At 40.4% G+C, this 16,464-nt stretch overlaps 1 protein-coding gene across 1 annotated transcript; it reads right to left on the bottom strand.

Moving 5' to 3' along the window:
* Positions 1-7,956: 7,956 nt before the first annotated feature.
* On the bottom strand, positions 7,957-13,178 carry sspn (sarcospan (Kras oncogene-associated gene)). The gene is made up of 3 exons (XM_037682789.1): positions 12,764-13,178; positions 11,511-11,597; positions 7,957-8,693 (listed from the first exon to the last, which is right to left on the bottom strand). The coding sequence occupies exons 1-3, from the start codon at positions 12,986-12,988 to the stop codon at positions 8,334-8,336; spliced, it is 672 nt and encodes a 223-aa protein (XP_037538717.1). The 5' UTR covers positions 12,989-13,178; the 3' UTR covers positions 7,957-8,333.
* Between the last annotated feature and the right edge of the window lie 3,286 nt (positions 13,179-16,464).

Below are 16,464 nucleotides of genomic sequence, written 5' to 3'. Positions count from 1 at the left end.
CAGTCATTAGCCTTAAGAACAACTTATGATGCTCAACTACAATTACTGATACCACAAGTCATCAGCAAGTGTTGATTCAATTCTTTTTTAACATTTTGTTTTTTGTATGACATAAAAACTGCTCATCTGGAGACTGCACGTGCCAGATGTGCCCACTTAGCTGCAGGACGGAGGACTGGCCTGGGCTCTGTTGTGCTGGGCAGGGAAGCAGGGAAACGGTTCAGTGCTGGGAAACCTGCAAACACTCTTTGCCTGAAGTCCTCCACAGGTGGCAGAGGTCAAACACCGGCATCCAGGTGGAGCAGGCTCACCGAGAGCAAACGGTCTCCTCAAAACAGCCTTTTTAGATTTCTGTTTGTATTCGTGGAGATGTTTCTGTTCATAACTGGAGTATTATGTTTGTGTTTTGAAATAACACGCTGCCTTAACTTTTTTTTTTTTTTTTACATAAGGCATTCCAATGGCTGTAAGTGCACTTTTTTTTAAAAGGGAAAAGTCAAAGCTGGACGTGTTGGTTTGTTCCTTGTTCAGGTTCACTTCACCACTTCTGTTGCCTTTTTACAGAGTTGGAAACTGGAAGTAATAGAAATGTGAATAAAAAATGGTAACCTGTATAGGACTTACTTAAAAATGTCCTCATATTAGTAATTATTTTATAAAATATGTCTGCTAACAGTGTAATATTTATTTAAAAAAATCTTAATTCTCTTAATAAATTTGTGAAGATGTCACTTTTCTCGAACTGTGGATGATTACTAAGAGATTTTATGATTCAAATCCTGCACAAATGAGTGCATGACCTTGATTGCAACTGTTCTGTGACACTTTCTGTTGATACATCGTTTATAAAAATGCATTTTATGTGGTCAGATATAATAAATTTGTAACAGCAGTCAGCAGCTTCTGAGCAGAGCTTGCCCCTTTTTTTTTATATTGTCAAATGTTGGACCACTGTCCAGACCCAAAGTTGGACCCAGAATTTTTTACCTGGATTATTGCGCATGAACTTTGATGTTTTGAACCACTTCGGCTATGGCTGCCTCAGAGGAGTCGACGGGGGAGAGGGTGGACTCCAGAAACCATCTTATCACCATCAAACTGGTTGACGCACTATGTGAGTGTGCTGCTTATAAGACTGAGTTTGTTGTGGCTCCTTGGACTGATGAAGTCCTTTGGATGAAAGACGAAACGTTTCAACAGAAACCGCCCAGAGGACCTGACTTAACTTTGTTGCATAGGACAAATAGGTGAAAATCTTGCGTCGTTTTTCTTCCACCTCACAGTTATGTACTACTTTGAGTTGGTTTATCACATAACATTCCAAAAAAGTAATTTGAGTTTTGGAGTTGGTACAACAGGTACTTTATACCTGTTATATATTCACAAGGCTCTGAAGGCTACAATCGTCTCATTAAAGGTCTTGAGTTATGAACTGTGCTTAAATCTAAGGTGATCATCTGAATGTTCCTGTTCCATATCTGAGGTGATGGACTAATCCCAGAAAGCAAACTGGTGTTTTATCCCGTTCTGTCATTTACCCTCCGCTGTGAGAACCATCCGTCTTGGCTTTTCGCGTTTTGTTTACGCTGGCAGTCCTGCATTTAGTCCTGCTGCCGGTGACAGCCATTAAAATTAGTTCACGCAGTGCCATAATGGTGAGCAGCTGTCACTGCACAGACTCCGGGGCTAAAGTGCAGCATTACTGGAATGTGTTGCACTCAGACGAGGAAACAGTGGGAGTGGATAATATCAGCACCGTCATTAATGTCTGGCAAAAGTCTCATTGCCATGTTGTGATCCTCCTGTCGGCCTACATGGCTATATCCTGGTAAATCTTTTACAATTTTTCACCTGTGTGAGAGAGAGCGAGCCTCTGTGTGATTTTTAAATTCACCTGGGCAGTGAATGATTTACTTTATGAGCACAGCCTTGGACACATTTGGATATTTTTTTTAATAAACCACAAAGGTCACGCAGTTAACCTTTTGGTATTCAGAGGGCCAACAAACACTTCTGTCTCTGGAGGCTTTTCTTTAACCGTGAAGTGTAAAAAAAAAAGACAGCAGGAATATTTCTGTTTAAATTTACATAAAGATTAACTAATAAACATTTCATTTGTTGTATTTTTTTATTGTTTCTGTCTTTGTTTGGAAAGTTCAACCAACTTCTCCAAAAGCTGACGAGAAGTTGGGTGGACGGCCTCTCCTCAAGTGTCATTTTTATAAATAAACCTGCCCCCATGATGACTTGCATGTGACTTCCCGTGTCTGAGCCCGAGCTTTGTGGTCACATGATGAACTGACATCAGAACACAAAATAAGCCCATGAAAAGCCCACAGAGGTCCGCCCCGTGTCACACACTCGCTTGTCTGATCCGATACGTTGAAGTTAATCTTTCACTGACTGTAAATGGACTGAAGGGAGTCTGAAGTCATACTGCAGTCAAAGTCACATCTGATAACGGTTCTGTGTAAAAGTTTTAAACCACCTCTGATGTCGTCAAGGAGCCAGACATTCTCCTAATCTTTACTGCTCGAAAGGCAAAGAGTGGCTGATGATGTCGTTGCTTTCGTCTGCGTGCGATCAAAACAAAACTAGCTGAAAGTGATCAGTAAATGTACAACACCTGCTTAACATTCGGACCCAAATTCAATATGGCCGCCACAGCCAAGTCTCATTAGAGAACACAAAAACAGTTATAGTTCTGTCAGGTTTACAGATGTTGTAGAGCATTTGGTGTGGATGTAGCTGCGAGTCGTCCACAAGCCAAACTTCAAGTGCTTTTTATTTTTACTTTTAGCATTAATTGTTGGAGTCAACTCTGTCTGTTAGCAAAATATCTCAAGGACTACTGAGTGGATTTTAATGAAACTTTCTAAACTTAATCAAAATACATTTACCTACAACCGTTTAACTTTTGGAGTGAATCCAATTTAAAATGGTTGCCACAGCTAACCAATATTACCCAACACTAAAATAGCAGTAACGGATATTGCGCTAAAGTTGGACATGGTAGTAGCTGAGAGTTGTTCACAACGCATGTTCTAAGTGTCATCTTGCAATATCAACAGCTAATGAACATTATATGTCATATATTTATGAAACAGGAAAAAACTCAACAAAAAGCTGACAGATGCATCTTCAGTCAACTGGATGTCAGGGGTTCAGCTAATAGCTTTCTGGAAATCACCCGTTTAATATTTATAAAGCTGTGGTGTTTATCATGGGCTCAGCTGAAGTAATGGGAACGACGTGTCTGTGTGACAGGCTGATGGTAACAAATTACACAAAGAGACAATTTTAAAACAGGATTTTTGATTTTTGAAACTGTTTTTGTGCCGACACAACATTTCAGAGCCTTTAAATGCCCGGACGATTCAAAGATCAGAATGGAATGGTTCAACAAGTGAAAAACATTCATCTGAAAATTGTCACGTAGTAGACAAAAAATATAGTGGGGAAAAACAGCCCAAAAATAAATAAACAAATAAAGACCAGCAGAAAGTTAGATGTTTCTAATAATTTATTCAAAAGAATACAAGAAGGTTTTACTTCTTGGAAGCGAACTGTAAAGACAATGCTGGATGACTGAAAACATTAGCACATCTGTATATATCAGGTCCTCTGAACGGTTTCTTTGTGCTGAAATGATTCATCTTTCATCCAAAGGACTTCATCAGTCCAAGGAGTCACAACAAACTCAGTCCCACAAGCACACTCACATAGTGGGCCAACCAGTTTGATGGTGATAAGATGGTTTCTGGAGTCCACCCTCTCTCTGTCGACTCCTCTGAGGCAGCCATGGCTAAAGTGGTTCAAAACATCAAAGTTCATGCTCAGTAATCCAGGTAAAAAAAAAATCCAACAAAGTTAAGTCAGTTCCTGTGACTGTCTGTCCGTCATCCAAAGGACTACATCAGTCCTGGCAGTTCATGGCTGCCTCAGAGGAGTTGACGGAGGAGAGGACAAACTCCAGAAACCATCTTATCACCATCAAACTGGTTGGTCCACAATGTGAGTGTGCTCTTCATGGGACTGAGTTTGTTGTGGCTCTTCGGACTGATGAAGTCCTTTGGATTAAAAGCAAAATGTTTCAACACAAAGAAACCGTCCAGAGGACCTGACTTAACGTTGCTAGATTTATTACCTGGATTACTGAGCATAAACTTTGAAGTACTGTATATCTTCAAGTAAATAAAGGAAGGAAACTATGTGTCGGCACACGCAGTATAGAAAACTTTAAAAAATAAAATGACCATGAAACAAACACGGTGTTGATGTTTTTTCAGTCATGAAATCCTTTCATTCATCAAATACAGATGAGGAAAAAAGATACCAACTTTGTGTGTGTGTGTGTGTGTGTGTGTGTGTGTGTGTGTGTACAGTTTAAGCTGATGTCAGGCCACCAGGGGAAAGACGGAGCAAGTTAAAAATGAAATGAAAACAACTTTTGCCTAATCCTGTCTGAATGATCACTCCAGCTTCCCGCCTGAGTCCCCCTTTCCTCCCCCCAGCTCTTGCCTCTGTCCCCCTCCCTTTAGTGGCTGAAGCAGTTTACCTCCCACAGGCTGGTTGAGTCACGCTGACTACTGGTGTGGAATCCACCTTCGCAGCTCAGTTTCAGTCTGGTTCCAGTGAAGCGTGGTCTGTCCAGACTGTTTCTGAAGGTTTTGTTGCCACGTATGATTCTCAACTGAAAAACACTTCGGCTGCTGTAAATAGTTTATTATGGACACCAGTGTTTTTTTTGTCCTTGTTTAAATGAACACACGCTGTCAGCAGCTCAGCTAAAGACTCAGTTTTAGTGATTTTATTATTACAAAGTAACAAAAAATGTCACTTAAGCTTTTATCAGAGAAAGAATGGAGGGTGTCTGCTGCCGTGTTTAATAGTTGACCTTTTTATTATACAAAAGTATTTTCTACAGCTTGAGGATATACAACAAACTCTATGACAGAACAAATTAAAAAAAAAGGTTAAAAAACAAAAACAACTGGACATTTATTCTGAAGCTGAAGACGTTTCGCTTCCCATCTGGGAGGCTTTATCCATTTAAAAATCTCTGGTGCTTTTCTCAAAATCATAACAAGTCGTATGCAGAAAGCCTGTATGAAACCTAAAGGAGAAACTCTTCCTAATCAGTAAATCTCAACAACTAAAACCACTATTGGAGCCTCAAATCAGTGACGCTGATTTCAGGGATTTCCTTGGAGCATAGCAAGCTCTGCAATGAACATACAAAAGAGGATAAATGTCCAATTAATTCCAAACAGAAAACAAGTGGTTCTGTTTTTCATGATGGAAACAGTTGTCAGTTAAAATCCGACTCTATTCATGTTTGACAAATACAAAGTTTGTTACTTATTATACAAAATGTGAGCAAAAAGCCATCATTACTCACAAACCCTATAAACGCTGATGCAGAGCGATGAGAAGGTAAAGAACAAAACCAACATCTTTTTCTTTGTGATGAAGATCAGGTCTGAGGTTCAGCAAATTTCTTTATTCTGTAATATTTACTTCTATTGGTATTAAACGGGTATTTAATGGGTACATGTACCAAGCGATATTGTGTATTACCACCAGCGAAAGACGTGCATCCTGTTGGAACAGCCCAGTTCCAACAGAACTTAAATAAATATCACACCACAAGATAAAGAGATACCACATATTATGTACACAAAAAGTACCCGGTAAGTACCTGGTATGTACTAAGTCTTTTATTTTTCCTTCTTGCGCTCGGCGAAGGCGGACGCTTTTTCCTCCTGTTCCTTCCCCAGCTTCTGCTCCTTGTCCTGTGAACATTTATGTTGCTTTTTTTGTGTGCTGAGGTTTTTGCAACCTCACAGTGTGTCCTGTTAGGGATACAGTGTGAGTTATGTTTTTTTATTTTTATTTTTTTACTTCTTTCCCTCGTGTTGCCTTTTTTATCTAATGAAAAAAGACAGCACCTCTCATGAAGCTGCAGCCTCAGGCATCCCTGTCTTCCCTTGGCTATGCTGTTTGGTTGTTTGTGTTTCTTGGACTGGCTGTACTGAAATGACAATAAAGGCTGATTCTTATTCTGATTCTGATGTACATGGTAGATACATGTTCCATTTGAGATAAGAACCAGGTGTACCTAAGTACCAGGCAGGTACTCGATACACATGGAATATACCCATTAATAGTGTGAATGCTTATTAAGTATTAACACTATTGTGATCCATTTTCCTTCCATATGTTTTTCAGCATTTTTCTCGTTCCACAATTTTTTTGCTATTTCAACAAATCATATCTCAAAATGTTCAGCTCATTCAGGAGAAGGCTGATTGGACTTTGGTATTGGTGCAAATTTACCTTTTTGAAATATTTATCCATTTCTGCCACTTTTTTCACATAGAAAATGAATTGAGCTCATTTTACCTCCTTCAAATCTTTAGATCTATTTACAACTTTTTACCGCTGCTTTGACATTTTGTTCTGGTTCAGCTTCTTTCAGCTTCCTTGTGCAAATTTAAACATTTTTCAGCTACTTTCAGCTAATTTCAGCTGGGGGTTTTTTTCAGCTATTTTGTGATCCTTTTTGATTCTTTCTGCTAATTTCTGCTTATTTATGCAAGTTTCAGCTTTTTCTGCTATTTCAGCTACTATTTAGCTGTTTTTAAGCTAATTTAGCTTTTTTTGGCTAATTCCACATTTTTTGCACTTATTTCAATTTTTTTCAGCCTAATTCAGCAAAAATATGTTCTCTCCATCAAAGTCCATGCTCAGTAATCCAGGTATACCATCCAAAAATTTTCAGTCAGGTCATCTGGACAGTTTCTTTTTTTTGTGTGTGCTGAAACATTTCACCTTCTATCCGAAAGGCTTCATCAGTCAAGGAAACACACAACACAAAACTGATTCTTCCCCCAACAGCTTACTCCAATGTTTCAGCACAAAAAGAAAGAAACTGTCCAGATGACCTGACTGAAAATTGTTGGATTGTATACCTGGATTATTGAGCATGGACTTTTTTGGTTTTGAACCAGTTTGACATGACTGTTGATGAGGGAGAGGGCCGGCACTGGAGGAGGGGGCGTGCCAAAGAGACCATCTTAGTACCTACATAACTGGTTTGTTCCACTTTGGAGTAAGCTGTTGGGAGAAGAATCAGTTTTGTGTTGTTTCCTTGATTGATGAAGCCTTCTGGATGGAAGGTGAAACATTTCAGCACAAAAAAAAAAATAAAATAAACTGTCCAGATGATCTGACTGAAAATTGCTGGATATGTTCTCTTCACTTCCTTCTGCTATAATTTAAGCTCTTTCTGCCTCTTTAGCTACTTTCAGCTGGGGTTTGTGTGTGTGTGCTAATTTCATCTTTTTTCAGATAATTTCCACTTCTTTGTGCACATTTCTGCTTCTTTCAGAAGGCAAACATGTTCTTTCTGCTTTCATCTGATAATTTAAACTTGTTCTACTTTTTCAGCTACCTTTTCTTTTTAGCATTTTTTTTTTGTTGCTAATTTCAACTGTTTTCGGGTAAATTCAAATTTTTGTGGTAAGTCTTTCAGTCTAATTAATTTTTTTATGTTAATTTTAGCTTTTTACACTCCTTTTAACATATTCATGCTAGTTTAAGTTATTTCAGCTACTATTTCGCTGTTTTAAAGCTAATTTCGCATTTTTTGCACTCCTTTCAACTTTTTTCAGCCTAATTCTGCTAAAATGTGCTTTCTCCACTTCCTTCTGGTAATTTAAGCTTATTTCTGATTTTTCAGCCTTTATTGTTGCTAATTTCAGCATTTTAGCTAATTTACTCATTTTTGTGCTCATTTCTGCTTATTTAAACCATATCCAGCAAATGCGTTTTTTCTGCTTTCTTCTACTAACTTAGGCTTGTTCTTCCATTTCAGCATGTTTTTAGCTAATTTCAGCTGTTTTTCAACAAGTTCTTCAGCAATAAGCATTCACGCTACATTTTTGCAGGAAATGCAATTTCTCTAGTTAGAGGTTTGTATTCTGTAAGCACGAAGAAATGACTAGATTAGTACTTGGTAAGTACCAGGTACACACAGGGCTGCATACTGCTACCCTTCATCCATGTGAGGTTGAGGTGTCACTGACTGGTCTGATAAATATGATGTGTTTCACCCTGTGTTGGATAATCCAATTTAAAAACAATAAATGAGGGAATACAGAATGTTTTGGCTGATTTGACCCTTCAGTGATGTTTACAGACTCGAATCAAAGTGAAGAAGCACTGCAGATGTTCTGATTGCAATTACTGTCTGAAAACGTTTCCTTTAGCCTGTTTTCTTACCTGTCTGTAACGACACACTAAGGCACAAACAAAAAGAGGCCCTTTTACTAAACTTTTTGCCACTTCTGGGTGGAAGGAGAGCTGATCTGCAGCCCAGAGAAGAAGACCTGATAGCGATGCTTCCACATGATGAAGGTACCCACAGCACAGACCAAAGCTTGGGCCAGGTTCAACATGATCTGAATCAGGAAGTAGAAAGGAAGTGTCCCGGTTACAGACTCGCAGTCACTGACGTCCTCGTAGATGAAGGTGCGAGCGATTGGGTCGTCCTGATCCAGTACACACATGCAGTCTCCTCCCTCCTGCTCACAGATGAGGCTGCTGGTCTGCGAGTGATGGTGTCCAGCAAACGCCACGACCAGCACTGAGATGACCAGGCCAGTGGTGCACAAGATGAAGTACAGGAGCTGTCGGGGGCAGAGATGCACTGTGAGGTCATGAACTTTAACTCTGAAAGCTTTGATGAGGGAAAAACATCTATTTACTTCATTTCTGCAGTTTTTATTATTATTATTATTATCATAATCTAGCTTGAGTCTGTTGTCTCATGATTACCCCAGTGGTGCTAAAATGATGGCTCAAAAACAGGCGTTCTGGCTCAATACCTATTGCAAATTCAGTTCAAAGAGATTACCCACAATGCTGTAGGGCAAGGTCTGACCCTCGGAGTGAGAGCCCAGCTTTTAGCACAAAGGAGTCGCAACGCAGGTGACACCGGCAGACAGCTACAGCCACCATCCACCTTTAATGCACATCCTGTGTCAGGGTCCTGAACAGCAGAGACCGTCTAAAAATACATGGAGCAGTGGCTTTGTGTTGTTTATGCAATTGCTCCATCTCAAACACACTAAATCTTCATCCTAATCCATCTGTTATATAACGGGAGCCCTCATTCACCGCTGCTTTTTAGCTTTAGTTACTTGCTGCTCTTGGAGTTATGCAAGCGACAAGCAGCTCTTGATTTGCAGAAGGATTTGTGTTAACTATGTAACAGCTGAGAGGCTATATCAGGAGAAGACTGTAAAACCAGTGCATCGAAAAAAAAATGGTCATCATTTGAAAATGGAAAATTGGTAAAAACAGAACAATAGTGGATGTAGTTTATTATTGTAAGTAAGTGAGTGCTATGTGTTGTCATCGTTGTATGTTCTCATACAATGGTGAAATTAGTTCTCTGCATTTAACCCATTGCACCTGGGATACACCCAGGTGAAGCAGTGGGCAGCTATGTAAGCGCCCGGGGAGCAATTGGGGATTAGGTGTCTTGCTCAGAGACACCACTACATGTGGGAGTGGCTGGGATTTGATCCTGGGACTTTCGGGTCCCAAGTCGGCTGCGCTACCTCTACCCCATCTCCGACTTTGTTTACTTTTTTAGTCTTCATGTGACTTAGTTGGCAGTGGGGACCCTTGAAGAAGGGAGCAGCCAAAAGGGAAAAAAAGTGGATGTAGTTTACTATTGTTTACTGTGGGATATCCTGAGACAAAAGTGTCTCAAGTTCAAGACTAGACATCCTTGACCCTGAATAATCTCAGAGAGAGCGAGAGATGGCTGCAAAGACAAGAATAACAAGCCCTACATTGATGTCCCCCATCGCTGAGGGGTCTGTATAGTGACTGTTTTTAAGTTATGTGATGAGTGTTTCTCTGGACTGGAACTGAACAGGGAACACAAGTAAACCTTAATGTTTTTGGTGCAAATTATTCAAGTGTGGGGAGAAGTGACACTGTGTAGAAGAGCAGAACTAGATATTTCTTTGCTTGTCCAAAGCGGTGCAGAGTGAAGGTTGACAGCAAGCCAAGGGATCAATTTTATCCACCACCGGATGCAATGGCAGAGTCAGAGGGTGACCATTGGTGGCCTTGGCCACCATATATTACTACTTGGCCACGCCACAGGCCACTCCAATAATCTGAAGGAAACTATACTTATAAGCAATATAAAAACTAGAAAGTATAGTTTTCTTAAATGATAGGGGTTGTTGGTTTTCATACATACATACATACATACATGCATGTATGTATGTATGTATGTAAGTATGGCAGTGGCCAGTGACCATCTAGAATTTTGACCACTTTTCAATAGGAACTTTTCTTACACCTAGATGTAGCTACGCACTTATGCTGACCAAAAATATAAACTCAACACTTCTGTTGTTTGCACACATTTTTAAGACTTTTTCTATGTACACAAAAGGCCTTTTTCTCTCAAATATAAATCCCAAATTTGTGTAACTCTGTTTTAGTGAGCACTTCTTTGCTGGGATAATCCATCCACCTCACAGGTGTGGCATATCAAGATGCTGATTAGACAGCATGATTATTGTGCAGGTGTACCTTAGGCTGACCACAATAAAAGGCCATGCTAACATGTGCAGTTTTATCATACAGCACAATGCCACAGATGTCTAAAGTTTTGAGGGAACGTGCATTTGGTTTGCTGACTGCAGGAATGTCCATGTTCAGAGAATTTGGCAGTACATCCAACCGACCTATCAACCACAGACCATGTGCAAGCACAGCAACCACTTTGTTTGTTGTCCATAACATAAACCTGCCCATACCATAACCCCACCTCCACCACAGACCACTTAATTCACAACGTTGACATCAGCAAACGGCTCAACCACCCATGATCATGGAGCAGGATGTCAGCACTATGTCTCTGTGTACGTAAAGCCCAAGCTGCTGCGTCCTGGTGCAGCCTGCCCAGAAGGTGATAAGAAAGACTATATTCTTCCCTTGAGGACATTTATGAGCACTTTGTGTTCTTGTGCTCTTGCTGTACAACATTGCTTTGAAGCAATTTTACATTTTCCACAAAGTATACATTTGAGCATGGTGTGAGAAGAGCTGGACAAAAAGGAAATTAAAAACATCTTTGGAAACAATCGTGGACTGATTGTACTTGTCTTGAAATTTTAGTTGCATGCATTGTGGGACTAATTAAGCTGTAGAATTAGGCTGCATTATTGAAAGTGCTTCTTTGCTGCTTAGGAATCCCTGCAGAGCATTTTCATGCAGTAGAACACTTAGACCCTTTTTTACAGAAATGTAGTTCAATTCTATTCTCACTTTGCAGCTCAAGAGGATAAAACCTCGTTCTCTGCACAGATCATCTGTCTTGTATATCTCAGTGTTCGGTTGTTTGAAAGTGACTTTACGTTTTTGAGAAATCAGATTTAAACTTGACTGAAAGTCCATCAGGTTGTCTGTAAACTCACCTTTACGATGAACTGCAGAGATGACCGTTCATCGGGTTGATAGTTGATACAGTAGAGGATGAAACCCAGGATGGAAACTAAACAAAGCTGCAAGAAACAGGAAATTTGTTTTGTGCATTTGGTTTCATTTCGTTCCAAATTAATCAAAACCTCCAATAAAATGTATTTATTTGCATTTTTAAACCTTTTCGTCTAAGTATCAGCTTGAAGCCTCTACACCCTTTTATATTGTAGTATAAAAACAACAATCTGGTCCCGGATGTTTCTTAATATTATATGAATCAGCAGTGAGTAAGTTGCTATCTGATTATATTACTTTGTTATTCTCTCTCCTCTCTCACACACACAGACTCACACTCTATCTCCGCAGCGCAATCGAAGTCTTGTGACTAACGTGCGGCATCTTATTTGACTGTTTTTCCCAGGTTCTTAAGCACTCAGGATTCTCTGGAAAGTTCTTGATGACCTCAATGTTTTGCACTCGGCTGAATCTCGTGAGGATCTAACTCGGGATGTTGGTGTCCAGGAATGTTTTTCAGAGCTGATGGCCTCTGTTCGAGGCCAAGACCAACCAGGAACGTGTTTTTACCACCGGAGATCTTTTATTCCAAGCTAAGATGACGAGGAAAATTAACCTTTTTTGTGCTGATTTACATAGAAATTGAGTAAAAGAGAAACCCTGCTCCCTTATAACAAAGATAATTTAAATATGCATCTGGATTTACACTTTTTTTAAACCAAAGCTGACAATTCAGGCACTTTGCATGCAGAGATTTTAACATACTTTAACTGTCTGAACCTCATTACATTATTTACAGTCTGATGACCTCAATGCTCAACTTAGAGTCTTTAAATCCAACTTTTTTCAACACAAAGCTCTTTCTCAAGCAGTTTTCAGTGCTCACAAATAATAAATGTACTTAAGTTTATAGGAAGGTATGTTAAGTATGCATATTGTATAGGAAAAGGGTTTCCACGGTGTTCAGAAGTTGAAGATGCCGTGCTGGGACTGGATGTCTTGGCTTGCCTTCCAGCTGCAGAGGGCTTCCTGAATGCACAACACAAACAGAGCGTGCAGAGCCGTGCGCCTCAGAAGGAGCAGGCGTTTAGGTGAATGTGTTCAGACGGAGGTTTATCTGAATGTGAGAATTGGTGTGATCACTCAGGGTAACAGAGCTGAGGGTCATGCAAGTGTTATATAAGAAATGAGATTCATGCTCCATGCAGTGGCTGTGGACAGAGCAGACGCTTACAATGATCCCAGCCCAGTGAGGCGTCTCCCTGGCCAGGAGCGAGGGGCTGATAGCCAACGTGAGGAAGGCCATGGCTGTGACAGCCACCCCCAACAGGAGCTGCAGCAGGGCGACGAGCAGAGGGAAACGACACACTCTGCACTTATCACCGTCCTCTGGTGGCGGGCTGTCATCCCTCCTCTTGCTCCCCTTCTTGTCTTTGAAACCTTTCTGTCCCTGTCCCATTCTTCCTCCAGGCTTCCACTCTCTTCTCTCTGTTTTGTCTTCACCACTTTTTTCTTCCTGTTACTCTCTTTGGAGTGGGCGAGTCTGACTGCTGGCTGCCTCTCACCCTCCCTGCCTGCTTTTTTCACCAAGCCCAGCTCAGCTGCTGTTTGAAAACAGACACGGCTCTGAACTAATATGGAAAACATTTGGACCCGATTCTTACAGCAGCTCCAGTGCCACATATAGAGCCAGCAGCATAGAAGAGGAAGAGGAGGGAAGGGAAGGCTCAAAGGAGGGGGGAGGTTTCCAACACAGACACAGGAGTGTTTTTCTCCTGTACAGAGGCAGAAAGAGAAACTCCAGCAGGTTAATGAGAAGCTAAGAGAGGAGGTCACACTTGGTCAGCAGCAGGAGTGACTGGATGACTTTTTGTCAGCACCGTTACACAAGACGGCCATATGCTGCCTGCCAGGAACAATCACATGACTAACAGGAAGGAGTAATGTGATCAGAAGGCATGTGAGAACATTAACGCAGGCGTTCTGGAACATTCAGAGAGGAGCAGGTGTCACTGACTTCGACAAACAAACTTGCTGAAGTTGATCAAAATTAAACTTAAGTCTTATTTTGATCAAATGTTCTTGATTGAACGATAGAATGACTCACTTTCTTTTAAGGTGGGAGTTAAATGCTGTCATATTTATAGACAAGTGGCGCTCATGGTGAAGCGCGACGCACGTATTTGCGCACACAGCTGGGCTGGTGCCATGGTTACTGAGGACACATCTGGCCTGCATGTTTCAGACCCCCACAGTAGAGCAACAGGCTGCGAGGCTCCACATTAACATCTCTTCTAAAGAGTTTTTAGTTCATTTTAAGAGTTAATTTTTTTTTTACTTATTTGTCTTCACCCTGGTGAGTCAGACGGTTTAATGATTTATGTCGCAGTGGAGCAGCCAGGCTACACAATCAGGGGGATAAACCGCTGAAATAAACAAACACTGGCATGGAAGAATCTGTGCTGACATTTTGAGACGTGGACCTTAAATACATCCAGAATGGCTGCAGATCATAAATGTAAAATCAAATATCCGAAACTCACCTTTGGCATCCAGTGCCATTAATTGTCATAATCACTGAAGCCTGCACTTCACAAAATGTGGCATCTCGTTTTATCAGTGAGCATTACGTCATATTTGGTCATAATTCATTAAAAAATGTGACCTTTTCAGTTTTTACCTTCATGGTGCATGCATGCTAGAGTAAAATACTTCATGAATCAAAATACATATATGCTATCATAAATAATATACAACTGCAATCCAGAATTAAATACAATCCTTTCAGTTTCTTTAGAAGTATCAGTTCATTCAGTTTCAGCACCCTTTTAATCCAGAATCAACCCAGTGGGGCAGATGTGTAGTGCACTGACTGGTATGCACAGAAAACACACGCCCAGCTGTTTTTAGTGTCAGTAACACTTGCCCTGTATTACAGAATTCAAATGTAGATGCAGTGGTGTAATCCAGTGTGTCTGTCGATCACATAAAGTCTGCAGCTAACTTGTTGACTGTTTGCAGTCACTGCACCGAGCAGAGCCATTTCAGCCCCAAAGGGCCATAATGGTAAATTAATACTAAATCATCAATTTCAGTTTCCCAAACCAGTACAGGGACCAGACAGATACCATTCACCGATGGGGGAATGGCCTGGTGACAACAGATATTGCTATGCAGTGAAGATTTTACTGATGTTAGACAAAAGAGTCTGGCTCTGAAAACCAGCAGGTATAGGGGACTTCTTGGACAGGTCAGAAGTCCATCACAGGGACACACAGAGACAACCATTCTCACTCACACCTGGGGACAATGTAGTCACTAATTAACTTAACGTGCGACACCCACACGTGCACAGGAAGAACAAACTCCACATAGAAATGCCAGGAAGCCAACCTGCGAACTTTTTGCTGTGAGGCAACAGCTATAGCCACTTCACTACCGTGCCGCCAACACATACATATTTATTTTATTTTATGTCTTCCTCTTCAGTTTGGAAAACAGGTTTCACTTTTTCCTAACATGTAAAACTCAAAAAAACTGTCAAAAAATCCATTTGAAATTTGCTATTAAATTAGAATAATTGTTTTTCTGTAAAAAAAAAAAAAAAAAAAGTTGTTTAAAATGTTGGCTATCGTCCTCCTCAAGTCTCTAGTTTCACTTTCTCAGTACTCTCTGGTTAGACTAAGACACACAAAGTACTTAATTATTTAAGGTGCGTGGAGTTATGTTCTGGTCAGGTTACAATGATCGCACTAGTTGATCATTTTAGAGCAGAGTACTGAGTCGGCATTTTGCTCGCAGTAATGTTTGACCAAGCTTGTTGGGAGGTTCATAACAGAATACTATTTTCTGTTTTTAACAAACATGTAAGCAAAATGAGAATGAATTTTTTTAGCACTCTGATGATTCGGCAAACTCCACATACAAGGCATTAACATTTAAACTGTATAGAATGATACCAGGGGCACCATTAAAGGGGAAAAAGAGGGGGCAATGACCACCCCTAAAAACCTGGAGCCCCTTCCCCACACAGGTTACCCTTGGCCAGACAGTTTACACCTTTTGAGCTTTTGCTTTGTGTGCATTTTAAATTTCCCGTAGTCGGATTAGAACCTCAACATTGTATTTGAGCAATTAGGAGTTAAAAATACAAAATGACATATTTAAAGTTAAAGATCAAACTTAAAATATGTTTCCCTTGAATAAGGACAACTGGCCTAAAACCAGTGTCCTCAACATTAGGATGTAGGGGCCCAGGCGGCTCTTTTATTTTTTTATAAATAAATGTGAATGTCAAGGTCAATTTTACATACAATGCCTTGCGAAAGTATTCGGCCCCCTTGAACTTTTCAACCTTTTGCCACATTTCAGGCTTCAAACATAAAGATATAAAATGTTAATTTTTTGTGAAGAATCAACAACAAGTGGGACACAATAGTGAAGTGGAATGAAATTTATTGGATGTTTCAAACTTTTTTAACAAATAAAAAACTGAAAAGTGGGCGTGCAATATTATTCGGCCCCTTTACTTTCAGTGCATCAAACTCACTCCAGAAGTTCAGTGAGGATCTATGAATGATCCAATGTTGTCCCAAATGACTGATCATGATAAATAGAATCCACCTGTGTGTAATCAAGTCTTCATATAAATGCACCTGCTCTGTGATAGTCTCAGGGTTCTGTTCAAAGCACAGAGAGCATCATGAAGACCAAGGAACACACCAGGCAGGTCCGAGATACTGTTGTGGGGAAGTTTAAAGCCGGATTTGGATCCAAAAAGATTTCCCAAGCTTTAAACATCCCAAGGAGCACTGTGCAAGCAATCATATTGAAATGGAAGCAGTTTCAGGCCACTGCAAATCTACCAAGACCCGGCCGTCCCTCTAAACTTTCATCTCGAACAAGGAGAAGACTGATCAGAGATGCAGCCAAGAG

This window comes from Nematolebias whitei, chromosome 10, assembly GCF_014905685.2.
Source record: "Nematolebias whitei isolate Nwh7 chromosome 10, NemWhi1, whole genome shotgun sequence".
Lineage (NCBI taxonomy): Eukaryota > Metazoa > Chordata > Actinopteri > Cyprinodontiformes > Rivulidae > Nematolebias > Nematolebias whitei.
This window is presented reverse-complemented; position numbering and strand designations above follow the sequence as displayed.

Coding starts and splice junctions, on each gene's coding strand:
- sspn (XM_037682789.1), bottom strand. CDS start 12,988: ATGGGACAGGGACAGAAAGGTTTCAAAGACAAGAAGGGGAGCAAGAGG. Junction 11,598..12,763: donor CTCACTGGGCTGGGATCATT/GTAAGCGTCTGC, acceptor TGTTTCTTGCAG/CTTTGTTTAGTTTCCATCCT. Junction 8,694..11,510: donor CTCTGCAGTTCATCGTAAAG/GTGAGTTTACAG, acceptor TGCCCCCGACAG/CTCCTGTACTTCATCTTGTG.